The sequence below is a fragment of the Eptatretus burgeri genome, chromosome 10, assembly GCF_056783735.1.
Source record: "Eptatretus burgeri isolate ZD-2024b chromosome 10, Ebu_testis_v1, whole genome shotgun sequence".
Taxonomy (NCBI): Eukaryota; Metazoa; Chordata; class Myxini; order Myxiniformes; family Myxinidae; genus Eptatretus; species Eptatretus burgeri.
The window spans coordinates 16,371,300-16,390,950 of NC_140970.1; the positions used below are offsets into that span (position 1 = coordinate 16,371,300).

Sequence of the window (19,651 nt, forward strand, 5' to 3'; positions counted from 1 at the left end):
AAACTTGGTGGACAGGTTGGGTGTGTGATCATGACAAATTGATTAGATTTTGGTGAAGATCCGGATCCGGACACGAGATTTATTTAATTTCTTAAGTGATTCTTCACCATTGATAGATGGGGCTGAAAACGATATATTTATTGGGCCTGACATGTTCTACTGGATCAGGCATTGCATGACGGAGGTATGCGCTCTACCGAGTGCCCTTCTAGTTTGATTTTGCAGTGAGTGGACCTTCACCCCTGTTTAGTTTCGCCATTGTAGACATCTTGTTGTGGTTCATGATTGATATAAATATCAGACGATAAGCAGCTCAGGCCATAACCATCTCAAATCAACCGCTGAATCAAAATTGATCCAAGATGGTTATGATCTGAACTGGCTATGTCGGGTCAAGATGGTAACAGTAGTTCCCACCTTTCCAATCTGCACATTTCAGAGCATTTGAAATGTAGAAAGTCTAGATTCGAGAAGGTGCCATTTATTTTACAAATGACTTTGCAGCTTATGTTCATGACTGTTATCCCACTGAGATTGTTTTTACCTTTTCATTTACAGGAGTTGCTTCATTAACGAAAACAAAATGGCAGATGTACGTAAGTTTCATGAGGCTCAAGGATATGCATTTTTTGGGGTTTCTTTGGACTGTTTTTGTTTTCTGAACTTTTGCCACAGCTCGACTTGTCCAATACTGCTTACAAAATAGAAATTGTTTGACAATTGGAGCTCTTGTGCAACATTAACAGAATGATGATTGTTGAATTGCACAAGTTCAAGTGCATTTACTCACACTGTATCCTTGTTGGAAACCAGTTTTGCCTTGGTTTATGCATTTGCATTTGCAACAATGATACCAGTTTAAGAACATGTACCTCAAAGAGATGACATTGATCTAACGTAAAATTTTATCTTGGTATAAATAAACAGTGTAAGGATCTTGCCGGAAATGTCAGGACGACACTTTTTTTTTTTCTTTAAAAAAATTTTATTATACAATGTCAAGGCTCGTGTAAGAGCTAACACACAGAACGTATAACAAGGGGAGCAGGAGAAAGAGGGACGGGAGAGGGAAGCACAAAACAGTGGGGAATAGACATGCTGTGAGACGGTGAAACCGAGACTGTCATTTTAGATATAATAATTGTTTACAAAATAAAATTCGATTTTATTGTACGTGGTTGACTGCTTGTTCTGAAAAGTAATGCCTCATACATTTAAACTCAAATCGGTAAGGATATTCAAATGAAACAAAGACAGATACTAACATCGATCTTTATTCTACCATGGGTGCGTATTTACTTCTCAACATTATCACCATTGCAGTTCACACATTTCTGCCAATGTCCAAGTAGTTTTGTAATGCCGTCACGATATAACTGTGTGTCCTGCTGACTTGACTAGCGCTTCACAGCTGCCTTGACATGATCATCGGAAGAAAAATGTTCTCCACGAATATGTTCCTTAAGTTTCGGCAAGAGATGAAAATCTGACGGAGCCAAGTCGGGGTTGTATGGCGGGTGCTGTAGGGTGATGAAACCGAGGTGCCAAATTCTTTCAGTCATCAATGCACTCGTTTGAGGCCGTGCGTTGTCATGCTGGAGGAGATGTGTCGGGGATAGTCTCATCGTAATTCATGCCAAAAGGTACCACCATTAACTCTGAGTGCCACATTGAAACTCTAAAAAGAAACTGAAGGCACAGATTCAGAGAGTTAGTTCTGATATGCAGATGGTTCTCCTCCAGTATGACAATGCACCAAACTAGAACGTTTGCAGAAATGGGTGGACAGCAGTGGTGATTATTTTTAGAAGGAAACATGCACCATGGTGGAATAAATATTGATGTTGGTATCTGTTTTAGCTTCATTCAAATATCCTTATCCCATTTTGGAGTAAAAATATAGGAGGTGTTACTTTTACATTTCAGCATGCCTGTATTAAACGTTGCATCATGCTTGTCTTGCCTGCATTATTTGATGAAGTTGATTCGATTGATGTTTGTCAATTTAAGAAAATTGGTGATATTATATATCTTCAGTATCTTAAATGGAAAACCAATGTCATGTTTCAAAAGTGCAAGTTATGAAAGTTGATTCTCTCAGTTGAAAAAAAAATGGTAGAAAAAGTGCCGGTCACATGACTCATTTGAGAAAATGACACTCAAAATTGCATGTGAATACCCTGTAATCACTTTTTCGTTTTTCTGTTTTGAAATGCAGGGTTTTTCAAATGAAATGCCATGATTTTTACGCATTTTTCAACAACTATGAACTATGTATGACACTGTCGAAATGGCGATCTGTCTTGGATTGTAACCCTTGTCAACCGACGCTCTGGAAAGTCTATAGAGCATGGTACATGAATATGTCTGATCCAAACATAAATCTGGTAGCAATGTAGAAGAAAATTTAAAGCCTTGTTCCATGCAAGGATTTATTCAAGGTGATGGCCAGTTTGATTAAATGTAGCACAGATCCGTTTGCACATGTTGCCCATAACCTTTCCCAATGTCTCGGCAAATACGGCTCTGTTTGACATCACCAGTCAAATGGAAGGTACACTTCGTCAGAACACCATAACCCTCGGTAGAGAACTGTAGGTCTTGTGACTAGAAAAAGTTATTGGAGCAGGGAGAGCGATGAGTTCTGGGCATTCTGTCGACATACACTCTGTAGCCAAAGATTGTTGACATGGGGTGGAACTTGGTTTAAGATGTTGGTCAGCCAATTGTGCGATCAACTTTCTCCTGGATAAGTCGAGCTTCCTATGTTGTTTCAAGTACTCCCATCCAGGTTAGCCTTGAGTATTCCATTGCATTAATGAAATATACCTTGTAGATGATGGAGAGGTTTTAAAGGGTCAGGAACGATCTTTGGCAGGATCCGATATTCTTCATTTGTGCACAGAACATACCTGGGTTGGTTTTAACATGGAGCACAGGTCTTTCTTACATTATAGCTCGGATGTTGGGATCTGCGTCCTTTGTTGTATTCAGTGCAGTCACCCATTTCTTAATATCAGGTGGTGTGAACTGAATCAATTGACTTTATGGTTACAACTGTGATGATGGGAAACTCAGGAGTTTATTTTAGATGGTGGGCCACACACTTGCTGAATATACTTGAGAACAGCTCAGCATGCTGGACTACTCTATATCGTTTATCATCGTGATACTAATTGAGTCAGCGTCTTCCATTAGTTGTTTGATTGTTTGCATCCACTAGCAAGTTGCCTGTGCCTGCACGGGTTTTGAAATGGGGTAGGGATGGAGAAGGCAAAAATGCAAATGGCGTCTTTTATCATCAAGCCGGCAAGCTGGGAGCGACAACTCCCATTTATAGCCTCATATGATGCAATTTAAATGCTCTAATGGTTGCGAGGTGCTCCATTTGAAGCTGTTTGTTCCATTATATGTAGCTTTTTGACGCCAAGGGCCCATAATAAATAATTGTATTGGTGTCAAAGACAGTGACCAATCGCAAATTAATATTAGGATTCTTGGGTTCAGGTGAAAACATCTGGCTTTTTATTGCTTAGCGTTGCAGGTAGTCTTGCATTGCAGCTACACTGGGTTGGTCCTTCATTCTACGGTATGCAAAGTTGTACTTGCAACTTGCCTAACTTCATTGTTCCTTTAACTAATGTTGGTGTCTTGATTGTGATGGGGATATTGCAGACTGTGGTGGTATACTTTGCTGCTGTTGATGGACCTCAGTTGTCATTGTTTGTACAGTACTTTTATGTCATTCTAGGTGGTGTCCAACTTATTCCTGGGTATTTAATTTTGTGTATATGCACTACATAGCCAAAAGTATGTGGACACCCCTTTTAATTCGTGGTTTCAGCTATTTCAGCCGCACCCATTGCTGGCAGGTGTATAAAATCTAGCACACAGCCATGCAGTCTGCATAGACAAACATTGGCAGTAGAATGAGCCGTACTGAAGAGCTCGGTGACTTTCAACATGGCACCGTCATAGGATACCGCATTTCCAACAAGTCAGTTCGTCAAATTTCTGCCTTGCTCGAGCTACCCCAGTCAACTGCAAGTTCTGTTATTATTGTGAAGTGGAAACGTCTAGGAGCAATAACAGCACAGCCGCGAAGTGGTAGGCTACACAAGCTCACAGAACGGGACTGCCGAGTGCTGAAGTGCGTAGCGCAAAAAATCGTCTGTCGTCAGTTGCAACACTCACTACCGAGTTCCAAACTGTTTCTGGAAGAAATGTCAGCACAAGCACTGTTTGTCGAGAGCTTCATGAAATGGGCTTCCATGGCCGAGCAGTTGCACACAAGCCAAAGATCACCATGTGCAATGCCAAGTATCGGCTGGAGTGGTGTAAAGCTCACCGACATTGGACTGCAGTGCAGTAGAAACGCGTTCTCAGGAGTGTTGAACATCTGGCAGTCCAACGGACGAATCTGGGTTTGGCGGATTCCTGGAGAATGCTACCTGCCTGAATGCATAGTACCCAACTGTAAAGTTTTGTGGAGGAGGAATAATGGTCTGGGGGTGTTTTTTCCTGGCTCGGGCTGGACCCTTCATTCCAGTGAAGGGAAATCTTAACGATAAAGCATACAATGACATTCTTGAGATTTCTGTGCTTCCAACTTTGTGGCAACAGTTTGGAGAAGGCCCTTTCCTGTTTCAACATGACAATGCCCCCGTGCACAAAGCGAGGTCCATACAGAAATGGTTTGTTGAGATCGGTGTGGAAGAACTTGACTGGCCCACACAGAACCCTGACCTGATGGTAAGAGTGCGATTGAAATGGTTGAGGAAGCTCTTATGGCCTTCCAAATTGGCCTAGAAAGCCACTCATTTGTAAAACGACCTAAGCTAACTGCAAGATGACGTGAAACCTGACAGATTACACAGCATTGAACCCCACAGATTTTGAAAGTAATGCCAGGAAATATTTTACCAAACTACAATTGGAGGCTGTTCATGATTCGGTAACAATCCTTAACAGGGAACCCAAATGCTCAGTCCACCTCGACACAAATCTATCCCTTGATACCCTGCAAAATAGATATGATTTTTTTTTCAGATTTCTGACTTGTAAAGAGGGTAAATTTACGATTAAAAGTCGAAATTGTCTTCAGATCAGCCGTGATGTCGCATTCGGAAGTAGACCGTTGTGTCCGTACAGTCTCGAGGTTACATTGCGGTATGATTTAACTCAAACGGCGAACAATTTTCGATTTTCCACAAATATGTCGTCAATGCATCCTTGGTGTTTGTATAGTAATGCAAACCGAGATTGTTTCCTGCTACACCAATGGCCGAAAGACCTTCAATTTGCCAGAAATTGGACGATGTTTATCCGAAATACCCAAGTGTGGATCGGGCTGAGAAAGTGTTCGCTTTTGTGCTCGGAACATGTTATACAACACTGTTATGAAACAACAGAGATGGCTCGATCTTGCGGTTCGCCACCACAATTGAGAGAGGATGCCATCCCCACAATTAAGCGGAAGAAACAGCCGTCACTCAAAACTAACACCATCTCTACCCAGCTACCGGCACGTGTACACGAGCAATTTGAGCGGTGAATCAAATGCCTGTTGCCATTGCCCGGTAGTTACTACAAGAGCACCTGAAACTAATTACCTATTATCAACACAAATTTTTACAAATCCAATGAACCACCATCTATTTATAGTGGAGAGAAAGTATTGTTACGGATGTGGAAATTCGCAAACCACCATTCAGGTCCCGTAGGTGAGATATCTCTTAAGTACATGTGTAGTTTGCCCAAATCCGTTGTCTAGAGGGAATTTATGTGATTCATTCGGGCTGTGATCCTTTGAGATAGCCGTTTTTCTTTTTCTATTGTTATTTCAAACGACAAACCTCCCCGCAAACAACAACCGCCACCAACTACGCCACAACGCCAACCACGCTACAATTATCCTCACAACAACCACTACCATCTTCGCCACTACCCCCGCTGACGAACGCAAACCTCCACGCAAACAACAACCACCACCAACTACGTCACAACGCCAACCGCGCTACAATTACCCTCACAACAACCAACACCATCTTCGCCACTACCCCTGCTGACGAACGCCATCCTCCACAGTCCACACTACGATGGTTTCCGCGTTGGAAACCGTCGAACGCAAGGAGGGAAAGAAGAAGGTACAACGATGGCGCGTGGATTTTTCCCGCCTGCTTTTTTCCGTCTGACTTCCCCGCACTTTGGAGTGGCGGAAGAGCGATGCAGGTCAAAGGTGAGAAAAGGTGGGGGCCTCTTTTTGGGGGAATAATGCTCTGGCTCCAAGGCAAAAACTGACTCCCTCGGCCCCCGGACGGAGTGGGGTGGAGGGAGAGCGTGAGGGCATGCCCTCTTCAAGAAGCTCGAGGGGAGGCGGAGCCAAAAATGGGGCGGAGCCCCGGGCTATTAAAGTCGGACACGGGCGGAGCGCTGTGGTGGTGCTCTTGCTCTTCGTCCTCTTCCGCTCTTCCGGCTCGCTCTTCTCTTCGTGGTGGCCGCTGGCCTGGTCTTCTGTGGGGCGGTCCCGAGATCCCGCTGGCAGGACGGAGCGTCTGCCATTCCACACACCGCGACCTCGAGCAATTACGTTTCCCCCCCCTTCTATCCGTGCTGGGATAGTGCTGGAAACCCCGTCAGTGGCGTCGAGCGGCCAACACGTGCCGGCGCGAGGCACTCCGGAGAGGACTCGCCTACCACGCCAGGGCACGGAGTCGCGACCAGGCACGGAGTCGCGACCAGGCGCGACCACGTCGATGGACGTGAGAGAGGGACTCGACGGCCCAAAGGGAAGTCACCATTTTCTTTTCGGGGTTTTTGTATGGATCTTGTGGCGGCGTGTCTTGTAAAGTAGAACTGTTTCAGTGTTTCCGTGTGTCGGTCTTATTCGGTTGTAGCTCTGCATTGTTGCTTTTGCTTTAATTGCTGTATGTGCATTTTTACTGTTTGGCTGTATATGTGTGCTCTCCATATGTCGCGTAATAAATGTGCATTGTGTGAACTGTTTTCCGGTTTCGCTTCGTCCTTTCTTTAATTGAATCTCCATCCTGCTTCACGTAAGCGGTTCGTAGTGGGCTTAATACGCCCGGTAATTAATCTGAACCATCCAGGTCGACGATAACACCGCTCTGTTATCCCGATAGCACGGAACGGACCGCTTAAGCAGTTCGTGTCCGGAGTCGGCCTGCGGCGAGGTACGATCGCCCGGTCGACCATCTGCGCAGGGACTTAGGTAGATCGAATTTGGCGAGCAACCCTATCCTGCGCGGGTGGGCAATTGGCACGGTCGTGGTGGGGTTAAACCCCCACCCGTGACTAGCTCCCGGCGTTGTTCCGAGAGGGCCACGACAGAATTGTCCGTTCTGGTGGACGAGGCGGCCGCCATTCGAGTCGAGCGGCCGATCGCACGCCGGCGGGCGCGAATTCACAACAGTATATATGTATGAGGGTTAGTCAAAAAGTATCTGCAATATATTTTTATTTAAATTATGTAACTACAATAGAGCATGTACAAGAGCATAATTTTTCCATATTGTCCCCCTCCTTTTCAACACACTTCATCCATCGGTTCACAAGCTTCTGTGCACCCTCAGAAAAAAAAAATGTTTTTGGCTGAGTGATGAGCCACACATGCACTGATTCTTTTACTGGCAAAGTGGTGGCCTCTTAAAGCATCTTTGAGTGGACCAAACAGGGTGAAAGTCCCAAGCGGCCAGGTCAGGACCGTATAGAGGATGCTCCAACACCTCAAAGTTCAATTTCCGCAGGGTTTCCACAGTATTGGTGGCAGTGTGTGTACGGGTATTGCCATACAACAATGTAACACCTTTTGACAGTAGCCCTCGGTGTTTCCATCACATCGCTGATTTCAACTGGTCCAGGAGCATTTCACAATAATGGACATTGTTTACCGTTGTGCCCCCCTCTTGATAGTGTTCCAGAATTGGGCCTTGTGAGTCCCAGAAAAGTGTGAACATCATTTTTCCAGCCGAAGGTTGACTTTTGAACTTCTTTTTGACTGATGTCAGATGTTTTCACTTCGTACTCTGGGGTTTGCTCTCTGTCTCGTAATTGTGGATCCATATCTCATCTCCTGACAATGCGTCTCAAAAAAGGAATTCCCTTCATGACTAATGCGGTTCAAAAGGCTTTGGCAGATTGTCAGACGGTTGTGTTTGTGCTCTTCTGTGAGTTGTTTTGGAACCCATCTTGTGGAAACTTTGTGAAAGCCAAGTCTGTTGTTGATTATGTGCAGAACCATGACTGTTCAGATGTTGTGCCTCTTCGTCAGTGTTCGACCATCGGTAATTCAGAATCGTGGCGTGGACTCATTAAATGTTTTCTTCTGTTGTGGACATGGATGGGCATCCAGATCGTTCATCAGTGACACTTGTGTGACCATTTTTGAACATGGTAATCCAATCATACACACTCCGTTGCAGCGGAGCACTGTTCCCATATTGTGCTGAAAGTCTGCGATGGATTTCTGCCCCTGGTTCAACTTCAGTTCACAAAATTCGTGTACTGCACGGACAGTACACGGACAGCGGACAGTACAGTACTCTTCTTTGGTGCAAACGGACAGCGGAGCGGTCATGTTAACTCCCTTGCAATGACACAACTACTGACTGCTCAAGGTTAAAACTGCTTCACAATGGTGCAGACAGTTTGTGATTGTACTTGCAAGTACAATAAGCAATGTAGTCAACACAACACGGTTTAAAAAAAAATCATTGCGGATACTTTTTGATTCGCCCTCATATCGTCATCTACTCTTCCAAGAGGATTTCACCTGGGACGCTGAAACTTTTAGGGTACCTGTGAGTGATGTGGGAACCCCCCCCCTTCTGTTCTCCACTCCCAGCATCACGTTCCCATCAACCATCACCCACACAATACCCACCACCATCCCACACCCACCCTCCAACATTCCCACGACAAAGCTCCCTCAACCACAACCCCACAATACCCAGCACCATCTCACCCCCCACTCCACCATCCCCCCACATTCTCCCACAATGCCCCCCACCATCCTCCCCCCATTCTACCATCCCACCACAATCCCTCATCAACCATCACCCTAACAATATCCACCGCCATCCCCCCACAATCCCATTGAGAGCAATGCATTGGCTACGAGAGTGGAGGAAGTCATTTAACAGAGAGTGGAGGAAGTCAGTTAGCAAAGAGTGGAGCTGGCCTTGGATTCCATAGGCAGACAGTTTGCACAGCAAGGCAGGATACCAAACCAACAAAAGCTTGAGATATTTGTTTTGGTGCTGGGTTCGGTCGTGAGGATGAACGCCAGACTGAGCAGTTGGGCTGTCTCCTACCGAACACCGGAATTGAAAGGCTGTCACCCCGAATAACTCCGGAGTCGACGGGCCACTTAAAGGACCATGGTCGCCAATATTTCGCCGGTGTGAGGTAGGGTCCACTTGTCTATTCCAATTTACCTAAGTACTCACACCGTCTAGCTACCGGGGAAGCCACACCCTCGGCCGACTCTGTCCGAACCGAGTTGCATGTACCGACTCGGGTCCGGCGTACCGCGCAGGAGTTACCACAGCTGCGCCGGTCCCAATGACAAATTACAGCCCAAACGGCCTTAATATTTCTCAAGCCCGCACCGTGCTGGGTCATTGGTAGAAACGACAGGCAACGAACTGGAACATTTAACAGATATTTATTTACAATATGGAGGGAGACACAGAGCAGAGTTATCACGAATATGCAGGCAATGTACAGTGAGCAAAAGCACTTAACAATTTCTACTTAACAGACTGGCGCCACACACACAGGCACACACACACACACCCACACCCAAAAAGAAATGGACCCCGTGGGTCTTTTTTCGCTCCCTCAGCCCAGGAGGGAAAGGCGAACTGGGGACCAGGGTCCTGTCGGTACCTGGCCGCCTCGTGCGGTTAGGCCCGCGACTGCACGTGTGAGACCCGTGGTCCATGGGAGCTTGGATGGCGAGCAGCCGAGACTCCAGACTCGGCAACGAGGATATGGCACCAAACGTGGGGCAAAACAGGAGCAATGGCGACAAGCCCAGACACGAACCCTTCTCTCTCGACCGACCGCGCGACCACCAAGACCAAGACCACTTGAACCACGACCAAGACTGCTTGAACCACGATCAAGACCAAGCCACACAGACCGACTGCTCACCACCCTTATTTCTGGGCGTTCTGGCTTCTCATTGGCTGGGGCGCGTGTGTGATGCTCGCCCTTGGCTCATTGGACAGAGGAAACACTCCATGCCCTTTTTTGGAGCGGGGCTCCGATCTGAGGCGATGGAAGCCCCACCCACGTCTATGCTCGGCATGCATACACGTGAGGAAGGCTGATGGTGGCAGGAGCGAAGGAGTATGTTGTTAATTCTAACTAAAAAAATAACTCGGCGCACACATGAAATTCCCGTTAGACACAGGGGATGGATTCTAACTATATACATATACTTAAAGAAATAACTAAACTTTGGGACTGCTGACTGTCTGTGTGCAAAAGGCTTCCAAATCCGTAACAATATGTCCAGAGAGATGGTTCTCTGATCTCATGTCTAATAATGAGGGCCTCTATCCATGTTGGGAGAGCAGGATGTCTGAGGTAGAGTGACCAGGTCTGAATCCGAATTGATGATCTGAGATGAGGCTGTTTGAGAAAAGGAATGATTTTATATTGACTGTGGTGATGGATTACATGACCTTATTGGTGATTGGAAGTAAGCAAATTGGTCTGTTGTTAAGAGGATCCGTTTTTGCATCTTTTTATGCAATATTGGCTGATTTCCAAGCAGATGGACGATGACCTTGGGTAAATGACAGGGTGATAAGGGCAGACAGGAAGTGCTGGAGCAGCAGAGTAGTCTTTTAGGCCACACGAGCTAATGCCTTCTGGTCCAGTTGCAGAGTCAGATTTGAGGGTTGCCAAAAACTTTCAAAAAAACAGAATCCAGGAACAGTTGGGTACGACTTGGAAGGGTGGGTATTATGAATATATATATATATATATATATATATATATGAATATATATATATATATATATATATATATATATATATATATATATATATATATATATATATATATATATACATATACACACACACATACATATACAATGGGATACAACCTTTTGAATGTGAAGCAAACACAGAATTGAGGCATTCGACCTTCTCACAAGCAGTTGACTGTGGTGTCATTTGAAGTGAGGGAAGAGATGGAAGGGGAGCATACACCAGAGACCGACTTCGCAAGCTGCCACCAAGTTTTAGAGGGGGGAGATAAGGTTGAAAGCTCATTCTCGTGGTTGGTCAGATAATGTTTATCACTTTAATTTGATTGCTTTCTGAACCCAGTCACACCCAACTGTCCCTGGACTCTGTGTCCTTTTCTTCTGACAAAGTGGAGAGTTTGCTGTCAAACCTTGACTCAGATTCTGCAACCGGTCCAGATGGCATCAGCCCACGTATCTAAAAAAACTGCTCTGCTGCTCTTGTTCACCCTCTCTCTCTCTTCTATTCACCCTCTCATTTGCTCAAGGTCATCTATCATCTGCTTGGAAATCAGCAAACATTACCGCTCCATAAAAAAGGTAAAAAAACAGATCCCTGCAACCACAGATCAATCAGCCTTCTCCCAATCATCAGCAAGGTTATGGAATCCATAATCGCTTCAGACATTAAATCCTACCTCTTCTCCAATGGCTTTATTTCCGATCATCAATTTGGTTTCAGATCAGGTCACTCAACCCTGGATATGCTGCTTCTGCTCTCCCAACAATAGATGGAGATCCTCAATGCCAGACATGAAATCAGAGCCATCTCTTTGGAGATAACACGTGCCTTCAATACGGTCTGGCACCCTGCCCTACTCACCAAACTCTCGTACTGTTGTATCCAAGGACATCTCCACTCATGGCTTGTAGACTTTCTCTCCTGTCGCCACCAACGTGTGGTCCTCAATGGAGTTCTTTCATCCCCTCTTCCTGTCCAGGCTGGAGTTCCTCAAGGCAGTGTTCTTGGCCTGTTGTTGTTCTGGTTTTCATCAATGATCTCACTGACTGATTGTCTGGAAAATCCTCTTTACCTCTTTGCTGATGACTCCACCCTCTGCCGTACCAGCTGTCGTCCCTCACACTGGCAAGCAGCAGCTTCTTCGCTCTCTGCAGATCTGGATAAAATCACAAGCTGGTCTAACACATCAAACATGTCTTTCAACCCTGACAAATCTCACACTCTCACGATGTCTCTCCGAAAATACCATTTGGATAACCACATACACATACAAAGCTCTTGACCACATGCAAAGCTTTCGTCCACAGCCTGATGGAGTACTGCTCTCCCCTCTTGACTGGTGCTCCTGCCTCATCTTTCTCGGCTTCACACTGTGGAAACCAAGGCATTTAAGATCATTGGTACATCTCGCGATGAGGCTGAGTCTTTGGGCCTCTCACTCTCTCACCGCAGGCAGGTCGGTGCTCTTTCTGTCTTCTGCCGTGTCCTCTCCTGTCTCACACCCCCCCCCCCCCGCTCTGTCTGAGATATGTCCCTTCCCCATATTTCCATAGGGCGCTCGAGGTCTGCCAGCAACCCACTTCTAGTAAAACTACCAAAATGAAGAATCACTGCTCACCTTCACCCTTTCATTCTTCTTTTTTCCCCACCTTTGGAACAAACTCCCACACTGTCTTCAATCCCACTCTTCCCTCCAGGTCTTCAAAACAGCTGTTCACCACCATCTCTTATCTTCCCTCATCCAAAACCACGATCTTTTCTACCCCCGCTAATCCATCCCAAACCCACCTCCTTCAATCTCCCTGTTTTCCCTCCTGAAAGTCCCTGTTGTGTAAGGACCTGAAAGTCCCTGTAGTGCCCATCTTGTTTACCCTGTGTACCCCACCCCATCTCTCTCCCTTCCACACATTTCCTCATGTGTCTGTTTTTTGTCCCACTCATGTCTTTGTTCCTCATTGTTTTTTCCTTCCCTCTGCCACCCCTCTTGTCTCCTGCTCCCCTTGTTGTGCTTTCTGTGTGTTAGCTCTCATACAAGCCTCAACGGTGTGTACAAAAAAGATGTTGATTTTTTCTCTCTTGAGAGTGGACAAACACTTGGTGTGGGCCTTGTGGAATGATCTGAGGTTGCCTTTGGTTGTATTTGCCTTTCGGGGGGGAATGCACGTTATTTTAAAGCAACTGGCTTCACCACAGTATTCAGAGTACCAAGAGTGGGAGAATGGGCAAGATAATTGAAGAGGATATGGGATGAATCTGTGCATAAGGGAGAGCAGGTTTCTGTGGAATAATTCCCAGGCTCAATCGGGTGGTCGAGATAGAAGACCAGTCCTGAAGTGTGATGGCTGTTTGCAGTCCCTTCCAGTTTGCCAAAGAGTTGCATTTTATAGAATTGGAAGGGCACTCAGTAAAGCGCATAACTCCGCCCGGATCTGGATTCGGCTCTTCACCAAGATGGAATTAATTCTTCCTTGTCACACACCCAACCTGTCCACCAAGTTTCACCCGAGTCCGTCCATGCCTTTTTGAGATGTCATACTACATGTCGTTTTTAGCCCTCTCTAATGGTGAAGAATCACTTTAAAAAATGATAATATTCGGATCCGGAGCTGGATCTTCACCAAAATCTAATCAGTTCGTCCTTGTCGCACACCATACCTGCCCACCAAATTTCATTCGAATCCATGCACAACTTTTTGAGATATCCTGCACACAAACAAACAAACTGGTGAAAACATGATCACCTTCCTCACAGATTATGGAGATGATAAGGACTGAAGATTGTCAAACTCGCAAGATGTATTGTAGTTCCCGAGTCTTCAATACACGTTGCAGAAATGATTCCAGTGCATCACAATTACTTAATCAATCACCCTCAAGTATTACAACCAATTTGAGGAGGTGAAGCACATTTCAGGATTATTTGCAGAGTTAGGATGCAGTGCAACCAAATTTGTGAGGTGCGATGTCAAGATCATTACAAGTGGGTAAGAATTTTGGAAGTTTCAGTTTTTGTTTATTGTGTAGAAGGTATAATTAACCTCGAGTATATAATGGGGAATCTCACCTCGATCGCCTCGCTTTGCGGTCACGGTGGTGTGTTTTTATATGGTGAGGCAATCTCCATTTTTCACGTGATTACAGCATTTCTAAAGTGAACATAAAGCAAGCTGCTGCTGTTTGTTTCTCCTCCTCGCGGCTTTCAGTGCATGAGGCTGCCGAGGCAGTTTCATTGGCTGGGTTTACAATTCTGGATGGGTTTCCACTCCAACGCAGGATACTCGACTGGTTTAACCTCAGCAAGCTGGCGTTCATTCTGCCGACCTTGAAAGGATGGGCTGAGTTGACCCTCCTGGTGTTATTTTGGCATGGCTGGGGCTTGAACTCAGGACTTTGAGATTCTAAGCCAACTGTCTGAACCGTTAATTCACCTCCGAGCTAATGAGGACAAGCCGAGCGGGTCTTAAATCTGCCACTTGTGTATGAAGGATTCCTTATAAAGCCTATCTTACATTGCTTATCACTGTGTATAATTAAATGAACCAGATTCGGATTGACAGTGAAGTGAATGTTTGATGCATAAAATGTATGCTTGCAATGTGGAAGGGTATTTTGTGTATTAATAATGCGAACGTTTTTATTTATTTAATTATTTTTAACGAGTTTTTTATTTATTTAATTATTTTGCCATTCCAGGATATAAAGCGGTATCTTTACAAGCAACTTTCCAAGTAAGTTTTTCACCGAATCCACGTCATCAAACACTAATTTGACTTGAGCGACAGAAAAAAAAATACATTTTTGGCAAGCATTTCTTCCTCCCGCAAAAAAAAAAATCTGCAAAAATGTATTTCCATCACAACACATGCGTGGTCTTTGTTTCTAGCTTACAACCAATCAATTTCCATGAGATCCTCCATGTTTTATCTCTTATGACACCGTTTCTCACTGATGTTGATTAATTTTGATTTGAAACCACACATTAATAAGAATGGTGATGGTAGACCCAGAAGTGTAATGTGAAATAGAAAGTTGTAAGGAAGTCAATCTTAATGGTGCTAGATGCTGGACTTTTTGTTTTTTGCTACAATGAGGCTCCTTGGCGACAAGGGGGCGCTATGCACATGGTTGGAGTCCACAACATTTTTTTTTTCTTTTTTCCAAAACTACATCTGAAATATTTGGGTGTTTTTGATGCATTCATTGTATTTAAAATGAAAATTAATATTTGAGCATTTTATTCCCTTTATTAACCAAGGTAATTTCTCTTTTTTTGCAGAGTTGAAGGATTACACGCAATAGTAATATCTGATCGAGATGGTGTTCCTGTTGTTAAAGGTACTGTTCACATGTCGCAGAATCAACTACTTAACATTCTTCCTCTATTAAAAGCACCATTGTAATTTTCAGTTTTGCTCCTTTATTATGCTAGCTTATGAGCAAATTGCAAGTTAATTTTAATGACAAAATACATCAGCTCTTATCATGGATATGAAAATAGATCTTTGTATGATATGATTTGTATGATACGATTTAGCAGTAACTATGAATGCAGCACGCTGGTGCTGGTTCTGTCGTCCCACTAATGTAGTGCTCCTGCACTTTAGGGAAGGGATTTGGAATGTCCAATGTTACATGCACACAATGGCTTTTTAAAGATGCCTTGGGAACTTTAATGTCCACGAGCGAATGCTCAAGACATACCTCAGAGGGATAGCATATCCAATGATGCAACACCCTGCCTGTGCATCACCAGGATGACAGTTTATAGTTTTGAACCCAGACTTGACAGCTCAATGGCAAATACACTAACTCTGAGTTGTCTGTTCAGCCCTATTTTGCATTGCAAATCCAGCTAGTACTAAAACAAGAAAGGCCAGTACTTTTTTCTTCCCTTTTAACTGTATAAATGTTGAGCAAGTGACCGTTTCATCTTAAATCATAATACAAAAACAAATCTGATATTATTTGCCATTGCCAATATATAATTAATTTTCCATCATTTGTTTGTCAGAGCATCAGCAGCAATATGGTGTATAACTTCTGTTACGACAGTCCATTGCAGGGTAAGACAAGAGGTGGATTACTGTCCATCAAATTTACAGTACAGTAAACCCTCAGATATTGGGGGTTTTGACCAATCATGGGCAACCTATTGTGTCCAATTTAGTTATCGCTGTGTTTCATTTCAGCCATTCGTCTTTTTTGAGCTAACATGAGTCATTGTTTGCATCCGCGTGTAAGATTACCTCCAATTACTCGCCTTTTCTTGTTTCTCGTGCACTGTTAATTATAGGAATCAGACCAGCAAAGGGAACAAAGCTAAGTTTTTAATAATGAATCATCATCGAACAGGAAATGACATACGAAGATCCTGTAATACTAGATTTACAAGATCTAGTAGACACATCAGTTAAGAGTCGCCGAAACGTGAAACGATGGACAAAATTAATTGTGAAAAATATCGAGTTGTGAGCTTGGCAAGTAGTGAAAGTGTGGCATCTGTGGGCCGCCATTACGGGATCAATAAATTGACTGTAGCAAATGCGAGTCAATATCCGTGCAAGTGTTCCTGCTAGCAAAGTGCGAAAGTGTCATTCCAGTCCCGTGATCCTCTTGTTGAAGGGATGGAAAAAGCGCTTTTTTTTTTTTTTTTTTTTTTTTTTTTTTTTTTGTATACCTTGGTCGAGGCTCGTATGAGAGCTAACACACAACTCACAGCAAGGAGGCATGAGACAAGAGGGGCGGGAGTGGAAGGGACAAAACATTGGGGAACAGACACAGGTGAACTGTGGAAGGGGGAGGGATGGGGATGGGACGGGGAACATGGCGAGGGGAAGATGGACATTAAAGGACTTTCAGGAAGGAAAGCAGGAGAATTGAAGGAAGTGGGCTTGGGTGGATTATCGGGGGTAGAAAAGATCGAGGATTTGGATGGGGAAGATAAGAGGTGGTGGTGAACAGCTGTTTTGAAAGCCTGGAGGGAAGAATGGGAAAGAATAGAGTGAGGAAGTTTATTCCAAAGGCGGGAAAAAAGAGGAATGAAAGAGTGAAGATGAGCAGTGATTCCTGATTTTGGTAGTTTTACCAGAAGGGGTTGTTGGCGGACCTTGAGCGCCCTGTGGAAATGTGGTTGGGACAAATCACAGAGAGAGCAGGGGGGCAAGGCTGGAGAGGAGTCGGTAGAAGACAGAAAGACCACCTACCATCTTGCGGTGATTGAGTGAGAGGCTCAAAGACTCAGCGTCATTGGGGGAGATGCCAATGATCTTAAAAGCCCTGGTTTCGACAGCGTGAAGTCGAGAAAGGTGGGAGGCAGGAGCACCAGCCCAGAGGGGAGAGCAGTACTCCATCAGGCTACGGACAAAAGCTTTGTAAGTGGTCAGGAGCTCAAGAGGGCCGAGGAAGGACTTTGCAGGAGGGAGGATTCGGAGTCGGCGACTGGCTTTTGAGGCAAGGTTGGAAATGTGACTTTCGCAGGAATTATCATGGCAGATAGTGTGTCTCAGAAGCTTGAAAGAAAAGACTTCTTCCAGAGGATTGTTGAGAAAGTGGATGGGGGGATTTTGTAAACGGTCCTTTCGAAGAGACATAGTGAGAGTGTGAGATTTGTCTGGATTGAAAGACATGTTCCACGTGTTGGACCAGTTTGTGATTTTATCCAGATCTGCAGTGAGCGAAGAAGCTGCTGCTTGCCGGTCTGAGGGATGACAGATGGTACGGCAGAGGGTGGAGTCATCGGCAAAGAGAAATAGAGGATTTTCCAGAGAGTCCGAGAGATCATTGATGAAAACCAGAAAAGAACAGGGCCCAGAACGCTACCTTGAGGAACTCCAGCCTGCACAGGAAGAGGGGATGAAAGAACTCCATTTAGGGCCACACGTTGACTGCGACAGGAGAGGAAGTCTGCGAGCCATGAGTGGAGATGGCCTTGAATACCATGGGAAGAGAGTTTGGTGAGTAGGGCAGGGTGCCAGACTGTGTCAAAAGCACGTGATATGTCCAGGGATACGGCTCGGATTTCCTGTCTGGCATTGAGGACCTCCATCCATTGATGGGAGAGCAGTAGCAGCATATCTAGGGTAGAGTGACCTGGTCTGAAACCAAATTGATGATTGGAAATCAAGCCATTGGAGAAGAGGAAGGATTTCATGTCTGAAGCGATGATGGATCCCATAACCTTGCTGATGATTGGGAGAAGGCTGATTGGTCTATAGTTACAGGGATCTGTTTTTGCACCTTTTTTATGCAGGGCAGTGATGTTAGCAGATTTCCAAGCAGATGGCAGATGACCTTGGGAAAATGAGAGGGTGAATAGAACAGAGAGAGGGTGAGCAAGAGCAGAAGAGCAGGCTTTGAGGACACGTGGGCTGATGCCGTCTGGACCGGTTGCAGAATCTGACTCGAGGTTTGAAAGCAAGCTCTCCACCTTGTCAGGAGAAAAGGATACAGAGTCCAGGGACAGTTGGGTGCGACTGGGTAAAGTGGGTAGAGATAGTGATGGGTTTGGGACACAAGATTTAGCTGCAAACACCGAGTTTAGACATTCAGCTTTATCACGTGTGGAATCAGCAGTGCGGCCATTTGAGGTAAGGGAGGGGACGGAGGGCGAACATACACCAGAAACAGATTTGATTAAACGCCACCAGGATTTTGAGGAGGGAGAGAGGTTTGAGAGTTCAGACTTGAGATGAGAAAGATGTTGTTTTCTGGCTCTCCTGAGGGTAGCTACACACTTGTTCCGAGCTTTGTGGAAAGAACTGAGATTGCCCTCAGTTGGGTTTGCTTTCCATGAGGCAAAGGCAAGTTGTTTCAGGACAACTGCCTCGCCACAAGCTTCAGTAAACCAAGGGCGGGAGGAAGGGTAAGACAACTGAACACGAGAGGGGATAAATCTGTGCATGAGGGAGAGCAAGTTTCTTTGAAAGAAACTTCGCTTAATGTTTAGATCAAGGACCAAACAGAAAAAAAATGCCTTTGAGTGGACCGGTGAATGGGAGAGACCATTGTGGATTTACTTGTTTGAATGGACCGGTGATATGGAAGAAACAATTGCCTCGTGGAATCGTTGGTAAATCTGCACCCGGGACCAAGCAGATCCAACAGCCATGACAAGTTCTACATCCACATCTTTCTTACCTCACTTTCCCCCCATAACAGCATCATCATCATCATCTCTGAGCTCAGTCTTGTGTTTTCAATTTACGGCAGAGTACAGCATGAACGACTACATAATATTATTTCCCTCACCCACCTTGCTGTTTTGTAAAAATCAACTTGCTGTTTTGGAAAAAAATTAAAAGGTAAAAATGTTGTTTTTTTAGTTTGTTTGTTTGTTTGTTTTATACTGTATTTATTTTATTCACATGTTCATTTCAATGTTAACATTCAATATATATATATATATATATATATATATATATATATATATATATATATATATATATATATATATATATATATATATATATATATATATATATATCTATATATATGTATATATATATATATATATATATATATATATATTAGACTAGGCGTAAGTCGTCACCATCGGGACCGAGAAAAAAGTGACTACTTCGAAATGTGACAACTTATGCGTATGCGAACATTCATGATGACTGTGGGGT

The 19,651-nt window shown here is 44.5% G+C and overlaps 1 protein-coding gene across 3 annotated transcripts in view; it reads left to right on the forward strand.

Annotated features, from left to right (window-relative positions):
* Positions 1–11: 11 nt before the first annotated feature.
* The window catches only part of LAMTOR3 (late endosomal/lysosomal adaptor, MAPK and MTOR activator 3), a 42,792-nt gene continuing 23,152 nt past the window's right edge, over positions 12–19,651 (forward strand). The window contains exons 1-4 of one of the 3 annotated variants that reach the window (XM_085897148.1): positions 12–592; positions 3,545–3,589; positions 14,718–14,752; positions 15,301–15,359. In XM_085897148.1, coding sequence (XP_085753274.1) covers positions 584–592; positions 3,545–3,589; positions 14,718–14,752; positions 15,301–15,359 — 148 coding nt within the window. In that variant the 5' untranslated portion in view covers positions 12–583. Of the gene's footprint in view, positions 597–3,544; positions 3,590–14,717; positions 14,753–15,300; positions 15,360–19,651 lie in introns of all 3 variants that reach the window. The other 2 variants (XM_085897150.1, XM_085897149.1) reach the window with 2 other exon arrangements.